The sequence below is a fragment of the Taudactylus pleione genome, unplaced genomic scaffold (genome assembly GCF_031769625.1).
Source record: "Taudactylus pleione unplaced genomic scaffold, aTauple2 ptg000391l, whole genome shotgun sequence".
Lineage (NCBI taxonomy): Eukaryota > Metazoa > Chordata > Amphibia > Anura > Myobatrachidae > Taudactylus > Taudactylus pleione.
In genome coordinates, this window is record NW_028284792.1 from 7660861 (window position 1) to 7684396 (window position 23536).

At 44.6% G+C, this 23536-nt stretch overlaps 1 protein-coding gene across 3 annotated transcripts in view; it reads left to right on the top strand.

Annotated features, from left to right (window-relative positions):
- The window catches only part of PSPH (phosphoserine phosphatase), a 50446-nt gene extending 27133 nt beyond the window's left edge, over positions 1-23313 (top strand). For all 3 annotated transcript variants that reach the window (XM_088445862.1, XM_088445863.1, XM_088445861.1), the window contains exons 4-7: positions 4843-4977; positions 11927-12072; positions 20878-21026; positions 21580-23313. In XM_088445862.1, the coding sequence (XP_088301988.1) occupies positions 4843-4977; positions 11927-12072; positions 20878-21026; positions 21580-21723 (574 nt within the window). In that variant the 3' untranslated portion in view covers positions 21724-23313. The remainder of the gene's footprint in view (positions 1-4842; positions 4978-11926; positions 12073-20877; positions 21027-21579) is intronic.
- Positions 23314-23536: the final 223 nt, after the last annotated feature.

Sequence of the window (23536 nt, forward strand, 5' to 3'; positions counted from 1 at the left end):
CCAACCAGCCTATCTGCCATGATATAACAATGGGAGGACTGAAAACATACCCAAGTAATGAGTGGGAACGTACAAGTCCAATCTCAAAAGTCAGAGGGGTACAGTAGGCTAACATATTACTTTGAATTTATTCATCAAGGCAAGGTAGATGTTGTGTCCAGAAATAACCTTTATCTACTGGAATAATAGCATTCATGAAACACCTGTGTAGGTAGAGGAGATGAATCACATACAGTGGTAAAAGACACAGTAATGTGGATTTCTAATCTGTATGAGAAAATTAAGCAACCAAAGTGTAATCTATAAAATACTTTTTAATGTATAAATTACACCTTGGTTGCTTCAGTGTTTCCTATAACAGTGGCTGATACCAAGTGGGTATTACTTCAGCTGGTACAGTATGAAATTACCTGCAGCACATGGGCAGAAAAGTATCTTCACACTTAGGCACACATGCAGACCAATTCCCATCCTTAACCACACAGACTTTGCTACGGACATTAACTAATTAGATTAAAATGATTCCTGCAGCGTGATATGTCGAACTCTTTCTCTCCTTCTCAACAAATTCTACAGGACATATCTTTCCCCTCAGCATATTATACAGTCAGGTGCATAAATATCGGGACATTGACAGAATTTTCATATTCTCTATTCACCACCACAATGGCTTTGAAATGAAACAAACAAGATGTGCTTTAACTGCAGACTTTCAGCAGGAACCGAAGACATTTGCAGTAGAGTCCTGGCAGAGCATCACCAGGGATGAAACCCAGCATCTGGTGATGTCTATGCGTTCCAGACTTCAGGCTGTAATTGCCTGCAAAGGATTTGCAACAAAGTATTAAAAAGTGAAAGTGTTTAGTTTGTCCCATTATTTTTGGCCCCTTAAAAAGTGGGTGGCACATATAGAAACCGTTGCAATTCCTACACCGTTCACCTGATTTGGATGTAATTACCCTCAAATTAAATCTGAAAGTCTGCAGTTAAAGCACATCTTGTTTGTTTCATTTCAAAGCAATTGTGGTGGTGAATAGAAGCCAAAATATGAAAATTCTGTCAATGTCCTGATATTTATGCACCTGACTGTACGTGATTCTGCCACTTATGCCTGCTTCCACATTAATAGACGAGGCAGGGGTATTCCAGACCGAACACAATAAGGGCACGTTTGCTGAATGGTGAATAGCTGCAGACCAGAAGAGTATGCACCTGAGAGATCTGTATTATTTGCGGATAGTCATGAGCAGGAGCAAATAACGGATGATGATCATCGTGGTCTCAGCACTAGAGAGCTGCTTCTGATTCACTGTTTGCAAATATCCCTTTTAAGACGCAGTTGTGGCCAGGGGTGCAGAGAGGAGGCGGGAGCGGGTACAGATTACCGGGGCCAGGGCTTCCTGAGGGGCCCGACGATGGCCCTGGTTCGGCGCCGCTCCCCGTCCCTCACAGCAGCCCAGCACACAGCGTGTGCTGAGCTGCAGTGGAGACTGCTCATGGCTGCTGAGCAGCAGCCACAGCAGTCTCCTATGCCTGTGGGGGGGAGCGATCACACTGATCGCGCCCCCCCCCCCCTGGCTTCGAGCAGGGCTGAGGGGGCCCAGAGCGCCCCAGCATGCAGCGCCGCTTCGCCGCGCTGCAAATATTTTTTTTTCCGGGAAGGGGGCGTGGCCACGCCTCCCACGATTAGGCCATGCCCCCTATTACCCGGACCCGCCGCGGCTCTCAGCGGGCCTGGTTGTGGCCAACTGTGCATCATCTCCATAATATCCATATACTGTCAGGTCCATAAATATTGGGACATTGACAGAATTTTCAGATTTTGGCCTCTATTCACCACCACAATGGTTTTGAAATGAAACAAACAAGATGTGCTTTAACTGCAGACTTTCAGATTTAATTTGAGGTTAATTACATCCAAATCGGGTGAACGGTGTAGGAATTACAACAGTTTCAATATGTGCCTCCCACTTTTTAATCTGAAAGTCTGCAGTTAAAGCACATCTTGTTTGTTTCATTTCAAAGCCATTGTGGTGGTGAATAGAGGCCAAAATCTGAAAATTCTGTCAATGTCCCAATATTTATGGACCTGACTGTATAACCTGACTGCTAGGTAAAACTGGACTTGAGAATCCCTTGCTAATAATTTATTATTTAAAAATATTTCTGTTGTTAATTTATGGCAGATTTCAAACTTTATTTTGTGTTGATATCTTCATACCAGATATGGGGCCTGATTCAGAGCCGGACGCTCTGACCAGAGCGCTCGCTCTGAATCAGGGCCCTCCTCCATGAAAATAGAGCGGCCTCCTGGCCGCTCGTATAGCTGTGGGTGACCACCCACAGCATATGCGAGCTGCCAAAAAGATGGTCGCGATGGTCTAGACCCTGCCACAAGCCCTGGAGTGATTTTGGCTCTATCAGAGCCAAAATCACTCCCACTGACATCACTAGTGATGTCAGTGGGGCCGGCTTCAGACGGTAGGCATTCCCATGGGAACGCCTCCGTCTGGCAGGCACGCCCACCAAAGGGGGCGTGCTGTCAATCAACATCGACAGCACGCCCCCTTTGGTGCGAGACCCGGAGCGATGGAAAGCCCGTCGCTCCACGGGTCTCGCGCATGCGCACGACGGAGCTCCCTCCATCGTGCGCATGCGCAGTGGTGAACATCGACCCGCTTGCGAGTGTACTGCTGCTCGCGAGTGGTTCTGAATGACCCCCATGGTTTAAACCTCTACAACCAGTCACAATGTCATAGCTTCACTCTATGGGGAAAATTAAATTAGTGAGGGGGACGAGTTACCAATGTAACCATAAGAGAGAGTTGTGGACGGTGCTGTAAAATAAAAAGCACCATAATAACTTTTTATTCCTAATCTATTGTATTTTTTATTTAATTTTTTTATTTTGTCATATAGGGTTCTCTTTCAGTAGTATATTTAAATATCATTGTTTTTGTACAGGCATAAATAAAACACATACTTTTCAAAAATGATTTAATAGTTAATTTTACAATTCAAGAAAATTATCCTGAAACTCGTTTCTATAATTTTCCAAGTATGGGAAAATACTACACTATTCTACAGAAATGTAGTTGACAACCCGGCTGTCGTTTAGAGTTAGGGGTAAGAGTTCAACATTAGGGGGAGTGTTAGGGTTAGGCAATGGGGGGGGGTTAGGCTCTGGAGGGGAGAGTTTAGACACTAGGAGGGGGTAGGTTTAGGGTGCGGGATGGAGGGTTAGGGGCAGGCCCGCTGAGAGCCGCGGCAGGCCCGGGTAATAGGGGGTGTGGCCTAATCGCAGGAGGCATGGCACGCCCCCTTCCCGGGAAAAAAAAGTACGTTTTGCAGCGCTGGGGAGGGGGGTGCTCTGAGTCCCCTCAGCCTGGCGCAAAGCCAGGGGGGCGAGATCAGTGTGATTGCTCCCCCCAACAGACATAGGAGACATAAGAGCAGCCACGAGCAGTCTCCCACTGTAGCCCAGTGGGAGACTGGCCCCTCAGGACCCTCAGGAAGCCCGGGTAATCTGTACCCGCTCCCCCCCCCCCTTCCGGCGCCCCTGGTAGGTTTCGGATACACACCGACAGGTGTCGGTATCCTAACCTTGTTGGGATTCTGACCGTCGGGATCCAGGCCCCAACCCTATTCTACATAGTGGAGCCTCATATATGGTGCAAGGGAATAAATCCTGGGCCTGCCTACCAAATATTAATAGCAAGCAAATGAGAATGGCCTACCCTTGTGATACCTTTGTTGCTAACAGAGTCATGCAAATAAATTAGCAGTTACCATTAGACCCATGTTAGCCTGTTCGCTTTTGATGTTTTGCATGAGATAGTGTAGCCGTTTCTGCTAAGCCAAACAGCACCTGGTCTGCCTATGCAGGGGAAAGTGTGGTATAATAATAGCAGCAGGGACTTCTCACAACACTACATAAGCTATGATACAAATAAGGGGCCTGATTTAGCAGTGGACGCAATGCCGATATTTATACAGATCGAGTGAATGTTTGCTATCACGCATGCGCATAAGCCACACTGCGCACACGCAATGATCGCATTGCGATTACAGACTAATCCATTGCAAAGTGAGTGACATGTCGTCAGCGTTTTGGGGTGGTAACGGGGTGGTGGTCAGAAAAACGCAGGCGTGTATCTGTTTGAACGCTGTTTCATGGGCGTGCATAAATTAACCGCTGCGATTGCATACGAGAGCTCTCTGCGTGCGAGGAGACGTGCAATGTTTGCGACTGGTCAGACTCCTGGCCGACGTGCGTCGATGATACAGATGGTTACACAGAAGAGCGACATTGTACAAATGTGAGAAAGCAGCAGTGGGCGTCTTAGTGCGCCACCGGCATAAACAGGCATTAGCATATTTTCGCAGCTTAATTTACTAAAGGTCGATTTTAATCGATTTCAAATAAATTTAAATCGATATTGTATTTCTGTGGCTAAATCACACATTTATTAACAGACATTTATTTTTATTTTTTTAAGTGTTAGTAAGCGTGTGATTTAGCCCCAGTACCACAACATCTATTTAGGTTGACTTAGATCAATTTGAAATTGATTAAAATTGATACAGATAAATTAAAATCGGCCTTTAGTAAATTTAGCCCAGGGTAAATTTACTAAAGGGATTTTGTTTCTTTCGGTTTGAACTTGTTAAGGGAATACAGAACCAGAGATCCCCAATGCAGGCCTGCAGAATTGCTTAGCTTGGCAGAAATAATGATCAAAGCTGTACATTTCATAAAACTTTGTAAGGTTTGTTGTAATCACACAACTATTCTGACAAACACATGTTTTTTTCTTTTAACTATCCCATGCTTGTGTATAGGACTCGCAAAGCGATGGGAGGATCTCTGACATTCAAGGCCGCCCTGACTGAGAGACTTGCATTAATTTGTCCGTCACGGGAACAAGTGCAAGCGCTGATTACTGAACACCCTCCAAGGATCACCGAGGGGATAAAGTGAGTTACATATTGTGCAAGGTCAGTCCAAATACAAACAAGGATAAGAGAAAACATGGATTTGATAAGCAGCATCCAGTTAATTCTGTTTGCATTGGGAAACTGTAGTGCAGAAAAAGATATTGATTGCTAGGTAGTGCTTACTGCAGAAGGTGAGTCTCTCTCCTATACCCCTTTTCCACCAAAATGCCGGGTCCGACCTGGGTTTTCGAACACTGTTCCAACCCGTGTCAGAGCTGGGTCAGACCCCTTTCACACTGCACCTTGAACGTGGGTTATTCCGGGGATGGCCCCATTCACACGGAATCCGTGTCTGCCCCAGCAAAACTTGTGTGTGTGTCATTAGAAATGGTTGTTTTTAGACTCACAAAGATGAGGTCATAAAGAGTGGGTGGTGACTACTCACTGCATTGCATCAATCATGGCTGATACGTTACCACTGTGTAGCCTGGAGATCCTGTGTTTTTGTGGATTACTGCTGTTTAACACAGCATGATTCTGCTTTTGACACTGTGCTACCCAGCACAGTGTTATTTCAGGAGGAGGAGGGTGCAATTTTTGGCTGAGAGGGCTAATACTCGATGCCAATATTTCCCCTTTACTTCTGCATCTGTCTATGTAGCCATGCTGTGAGCTCTGAGTGGCGCTTGGAGATGACATCATCTCTGAACGCACCTTCTTGCTCCTATCAGCGGCTTTCAGCGTAACCCATATCGGATAACCTGGGCTGCACCGTTCACACCACACCATTACATTGGACCGTGCCTGGGTAACTTGACCCAGGTAATTTTTCTCAGACCCTTTCACACCAAACCATGACCTAGGTTGCCCTGGCTATAACCCGGGTTAAATGTTTGGTAGAAAAGGGGTATTAGAATTAGGGGTGAGCGGGTTCGGATTTCTGAAATCCGAGCCCCCCCGATCCGAGTCCGATCCGAGTCAGGCTTGACTTTTCCCGCCTGACTCTGATCTGAAATCGAGGCAAAACGTCATCATCCCGCCTTCCGAGTCTCGCGGGTTTTGGATCCTATATAAGGTACCCGCGTCGGCGCCATTTTCTCACTCGGCTGTGGACAGTGAAGAGGGAGGGTGGGAGTTAGGGCTGGCTGGGCTGTGTAGTGTAGTGTAGTGCTGCTGTTGTCCACTACTTCAAAGTCCATAGGGGCTGGCTGTGTTGTGCTGTGCTGCTGTTGTTAATAGGGGCTGTGTCCACTACTTCAAAGTCCATAGGGGCTGGCTGGACTGTGTTGTGCAGTCAGTTCTCCATAGTGGCTGTGTCCACTCCAAAGTCCTGTGCAGTGTCCCAGTCCTAAAGGGGTGCTGTAGTGTTGTCCACGGGGTGCTCTGTCCATCAGGGGTGCTCCCCCCAAGTGCTAAAAAAATAATATATTTTCTGTGTTTGTGAATTGTGTGCGCAGTAGCCACACGTGCATCAACAAAGTAGTGCCAAGCGTGCGCCTGTGTCATAAGTAAGGGGCCGGCTGGCTTGACCGTTAAAGGGTGCTGTAACCCCCAAAGTACACTCCAGTCCAAACCAAAAAAAAAATTATTTTCTGTGTTTGTGAATTGTGTGCGCAGTAGCTGCACGTGCATCAACAAAGTAGTGCCAAGCGTGCGCCTGTGTCATAAGTAAAGGGCCGGCTGGCTTGACCGTTAAAGGGTGCTGTAACCCCCAAAGTACACTCCAGTCCAAACCAAAAAAAAAATTATTTTCTGTGTTTGTGAATTGTGTGCGCAGTAGCGGCACGTGCATCAACAAAGTAGTGCCAAGCGTGCACCTGTGTCTTAAGTAAAGGGCCGGCTGGCTTGACCGTTAAAGGGTGCTGTAACCCCCAAAGTACACTCCAGTCCAAACCAAAAAAAAAAATATTTTCTGTGTTTGTGAATTGTGTGCGCAGTAGCCGCACGTGCATCAACAAAGTAGTGCCAAGCGTGCACCTGTGTCATAAGTAAAGGGCCGGCTGGCTTGACCGTTAAAGGGTGCTGTAACCCCCAAAGTACACTCCAGTCCAAACCCCCCAAAAAATAATTTTCTGTGTTTGTGAATTGTGTGCGCAGTAGCCGCACGTGCATCAACAAAGGAGCAGCGCCAAGCGTGCACCTGTGTCCCATAAGTAAAGAGCCGGCTGGCTCATTTCTTAAAGGCTGGTGTAACCCACAAAGTGCACTACTCTCCAGCAAAAATAAAAAAATATTTTCTGTGTTTAGCCGCACGTATATATCAAATCGATATAACATAAATGGAGGACCAAACTTTCTCCGATAAAAATAAAATAGAGAAAGATCAAGAACCACTTCCTCCTAGTGCTGAAGCTGCTGCCACTAGTCATGACATAGACGATAACATGCCATCAACGTCGTCTGCCAAGGCCGATGCCCAATGTCATAATAGAGGGCACATACAATCCCAAATGACAAAGTTCAGGAAAATGACCTTGAAAAAAACATTTAAATCATCTGAAGAGAAACGTAAACTTGCCAATATGCCATTTACGACACGGAGTGGCAAGGAACGGCTAAGGTCGATCCCTAGTATGTTCATGACTAGTGGTTCAGCTTCACATGACGATGGAAGCCCTCCTCCCACTAAAAAAATCAAAAGAGTTAAGCTGGCTAAAGCACAGCGAAGAACTGTGCTTTCTAAGAAGATATCACAAATCCCCAAGGAGAGTCCAAGTGTGGTGGTGGTTGCGATGCCTGACCTTCCCAGCACTGGACGGGAAGAGGTGGCTCTTTCCACCATTTGCACGCCCCCTGCAAGTGCTGAAAGGAGCACCCACAGTCCACTTGCTGATATGCAAATTGAAGATGTCACTGTTGAAGTACAACAGGATGAGGATACTGGTGTAGCTGGCGCTGAGGAGGAAGTTGGCGAGGAGGATTCTGATGGTGATGTGGTTTGTTTAAATCAGGCTCCGGGGGAGACAGTTGTTGTCCGTGGGATGAAAAAGCCCATCACGGTCATGCCTGGGCAGAAGACCAAACATTCCACCTCTTTGGTCTGGCAATATTTCTATCCAAATCCGGACAACAACTGTCTTGCCATATGTACCTTATGTAAAGGTGGAATAAGTAGGGGTAGGGACGTTAACCACCTAGGAACATCCTCCCTTATACGGCACCTGCAGCGCTTTCATAATAAGTTACTGTCAAGTTCAGAAACTTTGGCTAAGACCGTAAGCAGTCCAGGGACACCTAAATCCCGTTGTCCTGTTGTATCCAAGCGCCTGCAAACCACACCGTCAACTCCCTCCTCGTCAATTTCCCCCTTAGTCAGGATCGGAAGTAGTCCTGCAGGCCATGTCACTGGCATGACTGACTCTCCTATCCGGGATTCCTCCGGAGGATCCTGCATTGCTACGCCTCCTGCTGCCGCTGCTGCTGTTGCTGCTGCTGGGAGTCATTCATCATCCCAGAGAGGAAGTAGGAACACCACTACTTTTACTAAACAATTGACCCTCCAACAGTCCTTAGCGAGGAGGATGAAGTACGACAGCAGTCATCCTGAAGCAAAACGTATAACTGAGGCCTTGACTGCTATGTTGGTGTTAGACGTGCGTCCGGTATCCGCCATTAGTGCAGTGGGATCTAGACAATTGCTGGAGGTAGTGTGTCCCCGGTTCCAAATCCCGTCTAGATTCCACTTCACTAGGCAGGCGATACCGAGACTGTACAGAAACGTCAGAAAAAGTGTCCTCAGTGTCCTGAAAAATGCCGTTGTACCCAATGTCCACTTAACCACGGACATGTGGACAAGTGGAACAGGGCAGACTAAGGACTATATGACTGTGACAGCCCACTGGGTAGATGTATCACCTTACGCAGCAACAGCAGCAGCGTCACCAGTCGCAGCATCTCAGAAACGCCAGCTCGTTCCAAGGCAGGCTACGCTGTGTATCACCGGTTTCAGTAAGAGGCACACCGCCGACAACCTCTTAGAGAAACTGAGGGAAATCATCGCCCAGTGGCTTACCCCACTTAGACTCTCCTGGGGATTTGTGATATCTGACAACGCCACCAATATTGTGCGGGCATTACATCTGGGCAAATTCCAGCACGTCCCATGTTTTGCTCACACAATAAACTTGGTGGTGCAGAATTTTCTGAAAAGCGACAGGGGCGTGCAGGAGACGCTTTGGGTGGCCCGAAAAATTTCAGGCCACTTTCGCCATTTAGCGATGCGTGCCAAAGACTGGAGCGCCAGCAAACACTCTTGAACCTGCCCCGCCATCACCTGAAGCAAGAGGTTGTGACGCGGTGGAACTCAACCCTCTATATGCTTCAGAGGATGGAGGAGCAGCAAAAGGCCATTCAAGCCTATACATCCACCTATGACATAGGCAAAGGAGGGGGTATGCACCTGACTCAAGCGCAGTGGAGAATGATTTCTGTGTTGTGCAAGGTTCTCCAGCCCTTCGAACTTGCCACACGTGAAGTCAGTTCAGACACTGCCAGCTTGAGTCAGGTCATTCCCCTCATCAGGCTTTTGCAGAAGCAGCTGGAGAAAGTGAAGGTGGTGCTAAGACGGAGCGATTCCGCTCGGCATGTGGGACTTGTGGATGAAGCCCTTCATTCGCTTTGCCAGGATTCCAGGGTGGTCGATCTGTTGAAATCAGACCACTACATTTTGGCCACCGTGCTCGATCCTAGGTTTAAAGCCTATGTGGTGTCTCTCTTTCCGGCCGACACAAGCCTGCAGAGGTGCAAAGACCTGCTGGTGAACACACTGTCAGCTGAAGCGGAACGTGACACGTCAACAGCTCCTTCTTCATTTTCTCCCGCAACTGGGGCTGCCAGGAAAAAACTTAGGTATCCTAAGCAACCCGCTGGCAGTGATGCAGGGCAGGCAGGACCAAGTTTGGACATCTGGTCCGGACTGAAGGACCTGGCAACAATTTCTGACATGTCTACTGTCACTGCATATGATACTGTCACCATTGACAGAATGGTGGAGAATTACATCGGTGACAGCATCCAAGTAGGCATGTCAGACAGTCCATACCTGTACTGGCAGGAAAAAGAGGCAATTTGGAGGCCCCTGTACAAACTGGCTCTATTTTACCTGAGTTGCCCCCCCTCCAGTGTGTACTCCGAAAGAGTGTTTAGTGCAGCCGGGAACCTTGTCAGCGAAAGGCGTAGGAGGTTGCTTCCACAGAATGTGGAGAAGATGATGTTCATCAAAATGAATTATCAGCTCTTCCAGGGAGACCAGCCTCCAGAACGTACAGAGGGACCTGTGGTGGTGGATTCAAGTGGGGACGAGTTAATACTTTGTGAGGATGAGGATATACACACTGAAGAGGGTGAGGAATCGGTGGATGAGGAGGATGAGGATGACATCTTGCCTCCGTAGAGCCAGTTTGTGCAGGGACACATTAATTGCCAGCTTGTTTTGTGGGGGCCCAAACGAACCAATCATTTCAGCCACAGCTGTGTGGCAGACCCTGGCGCTGAAATGATTGGTTTGTTAAAGTGTGCATGTCCTGTTTATACAACATTGCCCAAGGACAATTCCATCTTGCACCTCTTTTTTTTCTTTGCATTATGTACAGTTTGGGGCCTAGTTTTTCAAACTGCCATCCTGTCTGCCACTGCAGTATCACGCCTAGATGGGTCACGTGTTTGTGCCGCCCACTCGTGTCGCTTAGCATAGTCATCCAGCTACCTCGGTGCAACCTTTTGGACATAAAAACACTATTGTGAGGTGTGAGGTGTTCAGAATAGACTGGAAATGAGTGGAAATTAAGGTTATTGAGGTTAATAATAGCATAGGAGCAGAAAAACCTACAAATTCTGTGATTTTAGCTGTTTTTATGCTTTTTTTCAAAAAAATACAGATCCAAAACACAAAACCCAGAACCCAAAACACGGAAGGGTGGTTTTGGCAAAACCAATCCAGATCCAAAACACGAAGAAAGATCCAGATCCAAAACCAAAACACAAAAAGTGGCCGGTGCACACCCCTAATTAGAATCTGCATGTACTTTATTTGTTATATATACAGTATGTCACCATCCCTAGAACCTGTTTAACTTTTTCTGTTTTCTTTTTTTTAATGTTTCTAAAATATGAGCAATACAGCAAACTTTTGAATTTCACAACTGTTTTCCCTAACTGATTTGTAGCTGAAAACATGGACTTTTCCTGCATCTCTATTCCTTATTCCTGACAACAGCTTTATATTGCCCTTGGCTTACCGATTAGCTGTGAACTTGTATTTCACAGAACATGGTCAAAACACACTGATTTCATTAATAGGAACTGCAGCGAAAGTTGGGGATGCAATACTTCAGTTCTGCTCCTCTTCACTGCCTATTCAAAATTGTAACATTCGCACAAGTAGTACGGGTAGTGTTACAGCCAGTGAACTAGTTACTTTTTGAGCCTGATTCTGAGTTGCATGCAGTTCCAACATTATACAGATCTTGAATCATTAGCAAATTGCACGTGTCGGGTACTACATATACTACTTAGTGCAATTATGGTGATTCCTACAGAACTCAGTTGCATCTCCACATGCAACTGAACGGGTTGAACTGAACGGCATCAGGGCACTAGAACATACCATAAGTTTGCTGTGGTCATGTTGAAGGATTGCAGGCTATACAGTGGTGAGAATATGCAGAGATGTCAGATCCTCTGCAGCAAAGATAGGACTTGTGCAAATGCATGCTGACATGATGATGCAGACTGCTCCTTTCACCAGCGTATGGATGGGGGCGGTGTAGTAGAATAGATGTGGTTAACTCTGAATGCTGGTGGAAATCCGCATTTATTTGTGAACATGGAAAGCAGGCGCAATTAAGACCGCTTTGCATGCAAATCTGCGTTTCAATTCATGTATATTACCTTGGGGTTTAGTTGTTTTTCTTTTTATTTTGTTAGGTAACTGATATATTTGATGGCGTCAATGTTGTAACTATTCTCACCATTCTTTTCTCTTTTTAAGGGAACTGATTCACAGACTGCACCAGCGACAAGTACAGGTCTTCCTCATATCTGGAGGATTTCAGAGCATTGTGGAGCACGTAGCCACGGAGCTGGACATCCCTCTGACTAATGTCTATGCAAACAGGCTCAAGTTCTACTTCAATGGTAGGCTATGCACCTTCAATTTAAATTGGCACAATAACAAATCTAATTAAAACTATTTCTTCTTCAGGGTCCATAGGGTTCCACAGGGAGACAATGGGGTGTAGGTGGGACTTGGAGGACCGGACACCAACAGCAAAGATTTTCAATCCCAGGATGCTCCGGTTCTTCCCCTTATATCCCGCCCACAGCCTGAGGGCAACTCAGTTTTGTTGGTGTCCAGCAGGAGCTGGATTACCGTTTTAACAGGCGGCTGCTATTAAGCAGCACAAGCTTATTTTTATGATTTAAATTTAGTTTAATTTATTCTACTAAGCAGCAGCACAAGGCAGTCCTTTGGATGTCTGCACTGCTGCTCCATCACACCTCCGCGGTGCCGTGACACCAGCCCTCAGCTAGGTACTCTCGGTGGGGCTCTGAGGGGACCTAACTAGCGAGGCTCCCTGGACCCCAGACTGCAGCCAGGACTCAAGGGGCAGGTAAGGCAGATCCCCGCTCGCTGGGACCCGCGTGTATGCTCAGTCTTACCTCTGATCTTAGGAGGCACTGATGTGATCTTTCTTCCAAGATCATAGGGTCCACAGGGCACCCAGCCTCTTTGGGTTTCATCTATTGGTCACTTGTTTCCTTCTCTGTGTGAGAGTGTGATTCTTTAGTGTGTACCAGTCTTCCTTCTTTCTTATCCTGCTCCTGCCTTGGGCTTGTTAACAAAACTGAGTTGCCCTCAGGCTGTGGGCGGGGTATAGAGGGAAGGACCGCAGCTTCCTGGTATTGAAAAGCTTTGCTGTTGGTGTCTGATCCTCCAAGTCCCACCTACACCCCATTGTCTCCCTGTGGACCCTATGGACGTCGAAGAAAGAGTGTTCACAAGGGTAAGTTTTACCATAACTCTCCTTTTTAAAACTGTCTGCTAGCAAAAGATACAATAGTAATAATAATAATAATTAATAATTTTATTTATTCCATGCTTTTCTCCCAGTAGGACTCAAAGCACTTTTCATTTGCAGAATAAAAACATATGGTAGAAAATAAACATTTACTAGATGAACAGAATGCAGAAAAGTGAGTTAAGCATTACATATTATATAACAGGCGATAATGAAATGCTTGAGTAAAAAGGAAAGCCTTGAAGATTTTTGAAGATCACCAGCAGAAAGGCCTCTCAAACCCTGCAAGGCTGCAAGTTACAAAAAGTAGGGGCTGCAAATCTAATAAGCTTAGGGCCCCATATGAAGTATAGGAGATTCTAGGTACTGCTAGTAGTTATACATCTGTGGATCAAAGTGAACGAGCGTGAGAATAGGGAATTATGTGCAAGAATGCAAGTCTTGCCCAAAATAATAATCACTATTTATTATCATTAATCATTTGTAGATACACTGCTGACAGGTTATTATAACTAACATTAAGCAGAAAGGCCTCTCTGACTGTATGAGGCTGCGAGTTACAAAAGTAGCGGCTGCAAAGCTAAAAAGCTAGGGCCCCATTTGAAATATAGGAAATTCTAGGTACTGCTAGTAGTTATACATCTGTTGATCAATGTGAGCAAGTGTTAATATAATTAACGTGACATGTAAGCAGATTTAAGTCACTCCACATTAAAGCAGGTAGGCCAGCTACCCACTCTCTTTTAGTGCCATGTTGTGTCAGTGTAAAAGGCAGTGTTGCTTTTTTCAAAGGTGGGGAATTTCCACCCCAGAATAAAGGACCGCTGCGGCCGCTTGGTCGTACGCCACCGATGTTCGCTAAACTGCGTAAAATTCGCAAATGCGCGTGCGCAAACTAGCTATTATGATCAGAAATTTCTCTCTCCTTGAACATAGCCAGGTTGTTAGTTTGTGTGACAGGATGAGGCATTTGTGGGTGGTAACGGGAAGGTGCTTGTGAACGGGGGAGTGGAGATCCGAACGCAGGCGTGACTGACTATGCAAACGGCGTTTTATGGGAGTGCATAATTAACTAAGTAGTGTCATGGCACATGTGACATGGGAGGTTTTTACACTGACTAGATCGTAGTGCTTAAGAGAGGGTATGGTCAACCTTAAGCTCTACGAGCAGCTCCGATGGCTCCCGATGGTCTCGATTAATCCTTATATGTCCGGAGATGACGTGTAATGCGAACGAGAAGGGGGCGTATTTTTAGTCTTAAGGCCGCATCCTCCCCTTGCTCGTCCAGCTAACGATGCCATCTTAATGACGCAACTTGCGAGCGCTTCATTTGCATATCCGGACCCTTTTACCTTACGACCGTGCGGCCGCAACGACCGACTCTGAATGAGGTCCAAAATATCGACCTGTGTGTGACAAGGGCGGGTATAGGAAAGGAGGTAAGGTAAATAATAATAAAAATACAGATTTGTCAAAAAAGTGAAAACTAGAAAGAAGGTTAAAAATAAAGGGCCTGATTCAGACCCACTCGCAAGCGGCTGTCCGCTCGCAAGTGGGTCGATGTTGTGCACTGCGCATGCGCACGACGGCGGGAGCTCCGTTGTGCGCATGCGCCAGACGCGACGAGCGAAGGAAAGTCCTTCGCTCGTTGTGTCTGATCAAAGGGGGCGTGCTGTCGATGTTGATTGACAGCACGCCCCCTTTGGTGGGCGTGCCGGGGGCGTGCCTCCCTGACGGGGGCGTTCCCAAGGGAACGCCTACCGTCAGAAGCCGGCCCACTGACATCACTAGTGATGTCAGTGGGAGTGATTTTGGCTCTGATAGAGCCAAAATCACTCCGGGCCTTGCGGTTAAAAACCTCAACCGCAGGCTTCGGCTCGCAGTTTCGATGGTCGCGATGGTCACGACCATCGCGGCCATCAAACTGCACACTCGTATAGGCTGTGGGCGGTGACCCACAGCTATACGAGCGTCCAGGAGGACGCTCCAGAATTATGGAGGGCGGCCCTCATTCAGAGCGTGCGCTCCTGAATGAGGGCCAAAGATAGCTGTAGAAAAATGTTAAAAATATTTTATATATATCTATCTATCTATCTATATATATATATATATATATATATATATATATTAGGGATGTGCAGGCTCGGATAGGTTCGAGTTTGTACGTGGAGTTCGGATTTTTCCCTCCAAAAAAACGGAACTCAGAACGAGGCAAAACGTCATTTTACGTGGACGAACATCATCATTCCTGGTCTTTTGTCCAGGAATGATGATGTTCGTCCATGCAAGATGACGTTTTGCCTCGTTCTGAGTTCCGTTTTTTTGGAGGGAAAAATCCGAACTCCACGTGCAAACTCGAACCTATCCGAGCCTGCACATCCCTAATATATATGTATAATGAGCAGTGATCAATTTCAAACAAAAGAAAAATACATCAATCTGTAATTCAGCTAGATAGCTAAGACAATGCAAGTAATGAGAGCAACCAATTCTGTATAATGAAACAAAAGTGTTTTCATAGATGTAACATCAGTAGTTTTGAGGCCACTCTGTATGAGCATAGCAAGCTGTTTAACCACTGAAGTGACTGTTGTCTTTATGACAGCCATCATCTGTAATCGTTGGATGACTAGAGTAGTACTTATAAATGTGTAAATGTTATGTGGTGCGGCATGGGCATAACTACCATAGGTGCAAGGGGTGCAGCTTCTATGGGGCCCAGAGCTGAGGGGGGCCCATCTTTCTTGTCAACATTAAATGTGTTATCTACATTTTGCACCATTGAGTGGTACATAGGGGCCCTTACAAACTTTTGCTGTAGGGCCTTCATATACCTAGTCACGCCCCTGTGCTGTGGGAATATGTCCACAGGCCTTTTTAGTTATAACCTCTGCATCTCTTCTTGTTGCTGGGCCCTGGGAGGGGCGCCTGGGCTAGGTCCGTCCTCCTATGTGAGGTACTAGTGTGTGCACTACGCAGCTCCTTCCACCTCAATGACGCGATCATTGTGACTTTGCAGACCTGTGTTCCTCACTAGATACTAGTGTATTAAGTAAGTTAATAGTTTGCGGACAGCTGGGTAGAGGGTGGAACTTTAAGTCCAGGGGGCCGCCAATATTCTACTCGGGCCCCTGCCTAGCCAGTCTGACCCTGTAAGAAGCTAAATAAAGTAAAACCCTGGAATGTTGATATACTCCGGCTTAGAAGCATGTTTATTTTATATAGAAAAGGAGTCTGTCAAAAATTAAATAATTAAAATAGTAGCTGTCAGTACAGATCAAATTTTGACCATATAGATTGGAATGTATGTACATGTTCTGAGCGCAGTATGTTCATATTCTATAATGTTTATTTGCTGGCTAGCAGGGTGCCTTAGGGCACTTCAGACTGTCACACCGCTGCCCTTACAGCTCCCTGGAGCATCCAGGGACGCTCTGGGTATTGCTGTAATCACTGGCAATTGTGTCCCCGTCCCTGTGTGATGTCACACGGAGGGAGCGTGGCCTGCACCGGGCTCGCAAATAGTGTTATATATATCAAAATGGCCCTCGGCAGATAAAAAGTTCCCCACCCCTGGGTGCCTGTTCCTAAACTCACAGATTTACTAACTCCATGTAGCAATTAAAAATATTTATTTGCATAAATATACCCACTGTGGCACAGTTAATTCTTCTGAATTACTATTCTGAATATTACATTCACCTTCTGTATCCCATGAAACACTTTAGTTATGAATTTTGTGGATTAGAGCCATTAATGTTTTTGTAATCCACATTTAGGGGTCTATGTACTAAGCAGTGAAAAGTGATAAGACACAGCCTGTGAGATGGCAGTTGGGAGCTGAATGGCTGGCACCTTATCACTTACTTATCACTTTTCACTCTGTCTCTTATCACTGCTTAGTACATAGACCCCTTAAAGATAATTGTTTATAAGACTGTCACAAACAAGTGAGGGTCACTCCGTGTCAAATGCACCCTCCCCCACTTTGAGGGTCATAGTTTTGCTACTATTGCATATTGTGAACTAATTTTGTCCAAGAGTTAGTCACACATATATGCCAGCCTTCATGTAAAATGTTATCAAAATTGGAGATGGTTAGGTGAGAATGATCTTCAAAATTGGTCCATGTGACATGGAATGAAACCATATTGACACTTACCTTTGCAAGAACTCTTGTAAAATGAAACTGACCAAGCAGGTCTAAAGGTGCGTAACCACTAGCAGATAGTGGAACGACAGTACGATTACAACATTGTAATCGTACAGTCGTTCCTCTTCCCCTGCAGTGCCTACACTGAACTATATGTCGTAGGGTACCCTCCCTCATCCCTGAACATATGGTCAATCTGTCGTTATCGGCAGATTGACCAGCATGTTCAGGTGATGATTGATGTGGGAAACTACCAGCCAGAGTGCGCATCGCTGCCCGATTCATGACCGATTAATGAGCGACTGCACGATTACGTTGTCGTAATCGTGCAATTGCTCATTACTATCTGCTGGTGGATACATAGCTTTACATACAACTACGGGATGTAGTCTGGAAGCCGATGGTCTAAATGCCGTCCGCCGGCTTCCAGACTCCCTAATCCCGGCGTGGTACTAATGACAGGCGTCAAACTCGACGCCTGTCATTAACCATACATTGGAAGACCGACGCCTGGCATCCCGAACGAAGGTAAGCCGGGCGCAGGGTGCGGACAGCCGCCGGGTGTGGGGGGGGGGTAGGTTTAGGGCTCCCTGGAGGGTTAGGCTAGAGGAAGGGGAAGGTTAGGGTTAGGCCCCCCCCCGGGAGACTTAGGTTTAGGCAGCGGGAAAGGGGGGGTTAAGTTTAGGCACTTAGAGGGGGATTAGGGTTAGGCACTTGGGGGGAGGTTAGGGTTAGGCACCCCTAACGGAGGGTTAGGGGGTAGAATTAGGTTAGCGATACTTACCTTAGGGACGATCAGGATCGTCACCCTTGCTGGGCTGCCGCTGTCGGGCTTTGATCCGCCGGCCATGCGGCTTGCGGTAATACCTACTATACCCACAACTACATTTGCCTATCCAAGATGGGAAAAAAATACTGACAAAAGCAAATGAGATAAATAGAGAACATCATCAATCTTTAAAATCCTATCAGGGCCGTAGCTAGGGTAGTGCAGCCGGTGCCATCGCACAGGGCACCACAGATCAGGGGGCACTGTTTGGGCCTGTCAAATTTCTGTTTATTATCATTCTTGCTTGTAGCTTCCTCTTATTTCATCCCCAGCATCTCCTGGCCTCTCCTATCTCTTCCCTGGTCCTTCCCCATGAAGCCATGGCCCTTTTTTGGGTACATTATGTCCCTTGAAAAATGAGGGGGGCGCCAATGCTCTTTCTGGCACAGGGCACCAAAAAGTCTAGTTACGGCTCTGAATCCTATTATCCAATCTTGACATGTTTTGTGTATGTGTCCTAAACTTGAGCTGCAAAACCAATTCTTCTAATCCATGAGCCAGAAAATTGGTTTTACACAAGCTGCTCTTGTTTTCTAATTCATAAATGATTGCTGTATAGTTTGCATTGTACATTATACAAGAATATTTAAATAAGAAAAACAAATTAATTTTCCTAAGTAAATCTGTATTTAAAGTTTAGATTCATTTAGATTGATAGAACTGCTCTTTAAAGAAGACAAACTAATTTTGAGGATTTATCTATTGGATCTGTAGAGCAAAATAACAGAGTACACCAAGTACAAAGGATAAAATTCTATAAGAAATATTGAACGAACTGTATTTTTATGCACGGGAGAAGAATGGGTAAGATGTTTGTAAGCTAATATGGGCTTTAGATGTGTATGCCTATACAATATAAGGATATTAGAAATTCCCCGACAAGTTCTGCGACCATGAAATCATGGAACACTGAGGTGATTTTTAATGTGTTTTTGTTAGAAATTATTCCTAATAATGCACAAGCTTCAATTTCAAACTGATACATTTTTCTTATACAAGGAGGTTTTTATACACTGTGTCTTACCTTCATTCATAGTTATAATCATTCCACATTACTTCACATTTCCCTTGTATTAACCTCACATATAATACATAGTTAGTGGATTGAGCATTTGAAACACAGCAAATAAAGGCCCTCATTCAGAGCCGTACGCTCTGAGCAGAGCGCACGCTCTGAATGAGGGCCGCCCTCCATAAAAATGGAGCGTCCTCCTGGACGCTCGTATAGCTGTGGGTCACCACCCACAGCCTATACGAGAGTGCAGTTTGATGGCCGCGATGGTCTTGACCATCGCGACCATCGAAACTGCGAGCCGGAGCCTGCGGTTGAGGTTTTCAACCGCAAGCCCCGGAGTGATTTTGGCTCTATCAGAGCCAAAATCACTCCCACTGACATCACTAGAGTGATGTCAGTGGGCCGGCTTCTGACGGGAGGCGTTCCCGTGGGAACGCCCCCGTCAGGGAGGCACGCCCCCAGCACGCCCACCAAAGGTGGCGTGCTGTCAATCAATATCGACAGCACGCCCCCTTTGATCAGACACAACGAGCGAAGGAAAGTCCTTCGCTCGTCACGTCTGCGCATGCGCACGACGGAGCTCCCGCCGTCGTGCGCATGCGCAGAGCACAACATCGACCCACTTGCGAGCGGACAGCCGCTTGCGAGTGGGTCTGAATCAGGCCCGAAGTGCAGAAGGTTTCTGTGGTAAGTCTTACATATACAAGTCCCTAAGCCTTTCTGTTTGGGGAAAATTACCTCCCTTTTTGCTTCTGATGAAATCTGGGTAGGCAAAGCTTGTTGGGACTTGTACTGTCATTTAAACTGGGTGCTTCCTTGTTTCACCAGATAAGCTGTTTTTATTCTTTTCTTTTTTTATGTACTGTTCACTGAATTACATATAATTTTTATGTTAATATGAAATAATTTTTATTAAAGCATATTATTCTGTTTTCTGCTACTATCTTATTGTAAAGGAAGATAACATTGATGTAATCCATTGGTGACTAGGAGTACCCTGATGCCAAGAAAGACATACAGTGGTGCTTGAAAGTTTGTGAACCCTTCAGAATTTTCTATATTTCTTCTGAAATTTTGCCTAAAACATTTAGGTATTTAGAAGCAGTTATTGCTACAGAAGGGGGTCATATCAGATACTGAAAGCAAACGTTCACATACTTTTGACACTCACAGATGTGTGAAAGTGGATAATTTTCCTCCAAAAAAAAAAAAAAAATTAGCATGTCTAATTTTTTTTTTTTGTCTCAATTGTTTGATTTGGTTCTCTTTATGTACTTTTAGGATTTGTGTCAAAATCTGAAGGGTTCACAAACCTTCAAGCACCACTGTACACAGATAAGCACATATTTAAATTGCAGTTGGTAAAAAAAACACATACTATTACACGGGTTGGGTATGAAATCCCAGCAGTCGGGATGCCTACTGTCAAAATGCCGACAGCGGCATCCCGATGCTCGGTATCCCGACAGGGGTCGGGTATGTATATTAACTCCTCCCCCCTTCTAACCCTAATCCTCCCTTCTTGCACCCTAACCCTCTCCAACCCACACCCTAACTCTCCCACCTTAGTGCATAACCCCCCAGTGGTATCTAACCCTAACCCCCCCCTCCAGTGGTGCCTCCTAAAAAGCTTAACCCTAACCCCGCTGTGGTGCCTAAACCTAACCCCTCTGCGGCTAACAGCTAAGACGCCCTGGTGTACCTTCAATTGGGATGGTGGCTGTCGAGATTCCGGCGTCAGTATTTAGATAGGCATCAGTATTTCGATGCCTGACTTTAGTCCCGGATCGGGCTTACGAAGTCGGGATTTCAACGCCCGGCATCCCATCAATCGGTATACTAACTATATCCCCTTTTACACATGTACACACACACTCACATATGCAATGTACTATAACTTTATACTATATTTTGTTATTTTAGGTGAATATGCTGGATTTGATGAGACAAAGCTCACAGCAGAGTCAGGTGGTAAAGGAAAGGTGATTGGCCTACTGAAGGAGAGATATGGCTTCCACAATATAGTAATGATTGGAGATGGTGCTACTGATATGGAAGCCTGTCCTCCAGCTGTAAGTATTGCCATATAACGATTTATTGATAAAAGAAGAGTTACACTATACCTTATCCAGTAAATTCTGCATCAGAATTTCTAAAACAGAGATCATCTTCTATTTATAGAAATTAAAGAGTGAAATTTAATTTACACATGTTCATATTGGTGCTGTTGAAAACATGCCTGTATCTTACACTAGTAAGTAAGTCTAATAATGTATGGCTTAGAGCTGACTGCTGGCACTAGTCCTTGTTTGATAAGTGGTATAGGGGTCTATTTACTAAGCAGTGTTAGGAGACAGAGTGAAAAGTGATAAGGTGCCAGCCAATCAGCTCCCAACTGTCATCTCACAGGCTGTGTTTGAAAAATGACAGTTGGGAGCTGATTGGCTGGCACCTTATCACTTTCTTATCACTTTTCACTCTGTCTCCCTACACTGCTTAGTAAATAGACCCCTTAATGTTTTCAGTCAGTCACAGTTAAAGAATGTATGATAACAAGCATTTATTAGACTTACCGTGTACTGTGGTTGCCTGCGATTATTAAAACCTTCTCTTTTTGCATGTTAGGACGGTTTCATTGGGTTCGGAGGCAATGTCATCAGACAACAAGTAAAAGAAAAAGCCAAGTGGTACATTACAGACTTTGAGGAGCTCCTCAGAGAATTGGACAGTGATTGTATAAAAATGAACCACAATGATATAATTTACTAGTATAAAAGAACTTGCTCGCATTTTATATTGTGTAGAAACAAAACCTCGTTTGATATAGTGTTTTACTCTTCATTGCACAGCCCTTTGTATAAATGAAGGGCCCCTAGACATGTTATTTGAATGCATCTGTTTTTAGTATTTACTTTTTAGAACAAATAGGGTACCAACAGTGAGTATTAAGCTTTTTGGGGTTTTGTCTGTGTTTTAATTGCTAATCTTTACTTGAAGTTACACTTAGGACCATAAACACTAACAAATATATTTAAACATTTTTAAAAAAAATCTACCTTTTTACCTTAAGATAGTGCAAAGCTAAAGAGTTTATGGGGTAGATCCTGTGCTGTATTTGGTTACATTTCAAGAAAAGCAGTTCTGTTCTTAAGCTAACCACATGTGAGCAGATCCTGCTACAGTACCTATCATATGGTAGGCAAACTGGACATATGCAGCATTAGATGCTCGGGCAGATTAGTATAGTCAGCAGATACCTATACATACAGGCTGTCAGCTGGGCCCGAGGGCTTTACCAAAAAGTATTCAAATTATCCTGATTGGATCTCTCTCAGTAGGGCTGCTTGTTTTGACACCAAATATTGCGAGTATTGAGGCAATTTTCCAACCATACTGTCTGTGTGATAAGCAGTACAACCAAGGAAGACACGTCGGTACACAATTATACTGATATGAAAACCTTTCTTTGGCTTTGCTTGTTGGCTTTTACATGAAAAATGATAGGATCTCACTTGATTTCCTAACTTATTTATTACTGTAATGGAAAATGTTTGAAATATAAAGTCTAAGGAACTGAACTTTAAGTTGTGCGATACTTTATTTGACCTTTTATTTGTATAAATGTCAGCTAAACATGAAACTGAAGCACTTATATGTCAACTCCAAATGCGAGTGAATGTTAGATAGGATAAACCCATGACCATATTATATATCTTAGCCACTTCAGCTGAAAATGATCTTCCAATTCAGGTTATTGCTAATCATCTGGTCTATGATATGGTTAAACTAATAAAATAACAATAACTAGGCTTGGCAATGCAATCCTGCATATAAGTCCATATAAGTATTACATATTCAGTCCATTTAATTTGGGGAATATAAGGATAAATGTAGTGGTGGGTTTATTGCAATAAAGAACAAGAATTAAAATGGCATATATACAGAATTTGATGCTATGTACGTGTATGTATATTACAAAGGCATTTTAAATAGTAAAGTAACATTTTGTGAGAATCGATAATAACAGACAACATAATTGGCTATTATTTAAATTGTATGTGGCCATATGAAGCTGCAAGCATACCCAGCTGTCGCTGGGCGGCAATAATTGTTTTCTTCAACAACCATTTTTATGCTTATTTACAATAAACAGGGGAAGGAGGACTCTCTCACATAATGCACATTAACAAGGAAAACTAAGCAAATATTATAGAAATACATTAAAGTGTTTGTCTGAGCACAGTCTAACTAACTACATCTATATATTCTAGAAAATGTGGCATCATCCACACCTGTTACAGGACATTTGGCAACAGAGGGAGCCATTAATCATAAAAAATCATGGCAGTGATCATGTCAGTAAGCAATGTGTATATGTATATATATGTGTATATATATGTAATATATATATATATATATATATATATATATATATATATTACACAGACCAGTCAAAAGTTTTTTGTATTTTCTACATTAGTAGATTAATACTGAAGACATCAAAACTATGAAAGAACACATATGGAATTAAACTGTAAACAATAAAAGTGTTAAACAAATCAAAATTGAGAGAATGCCAAGA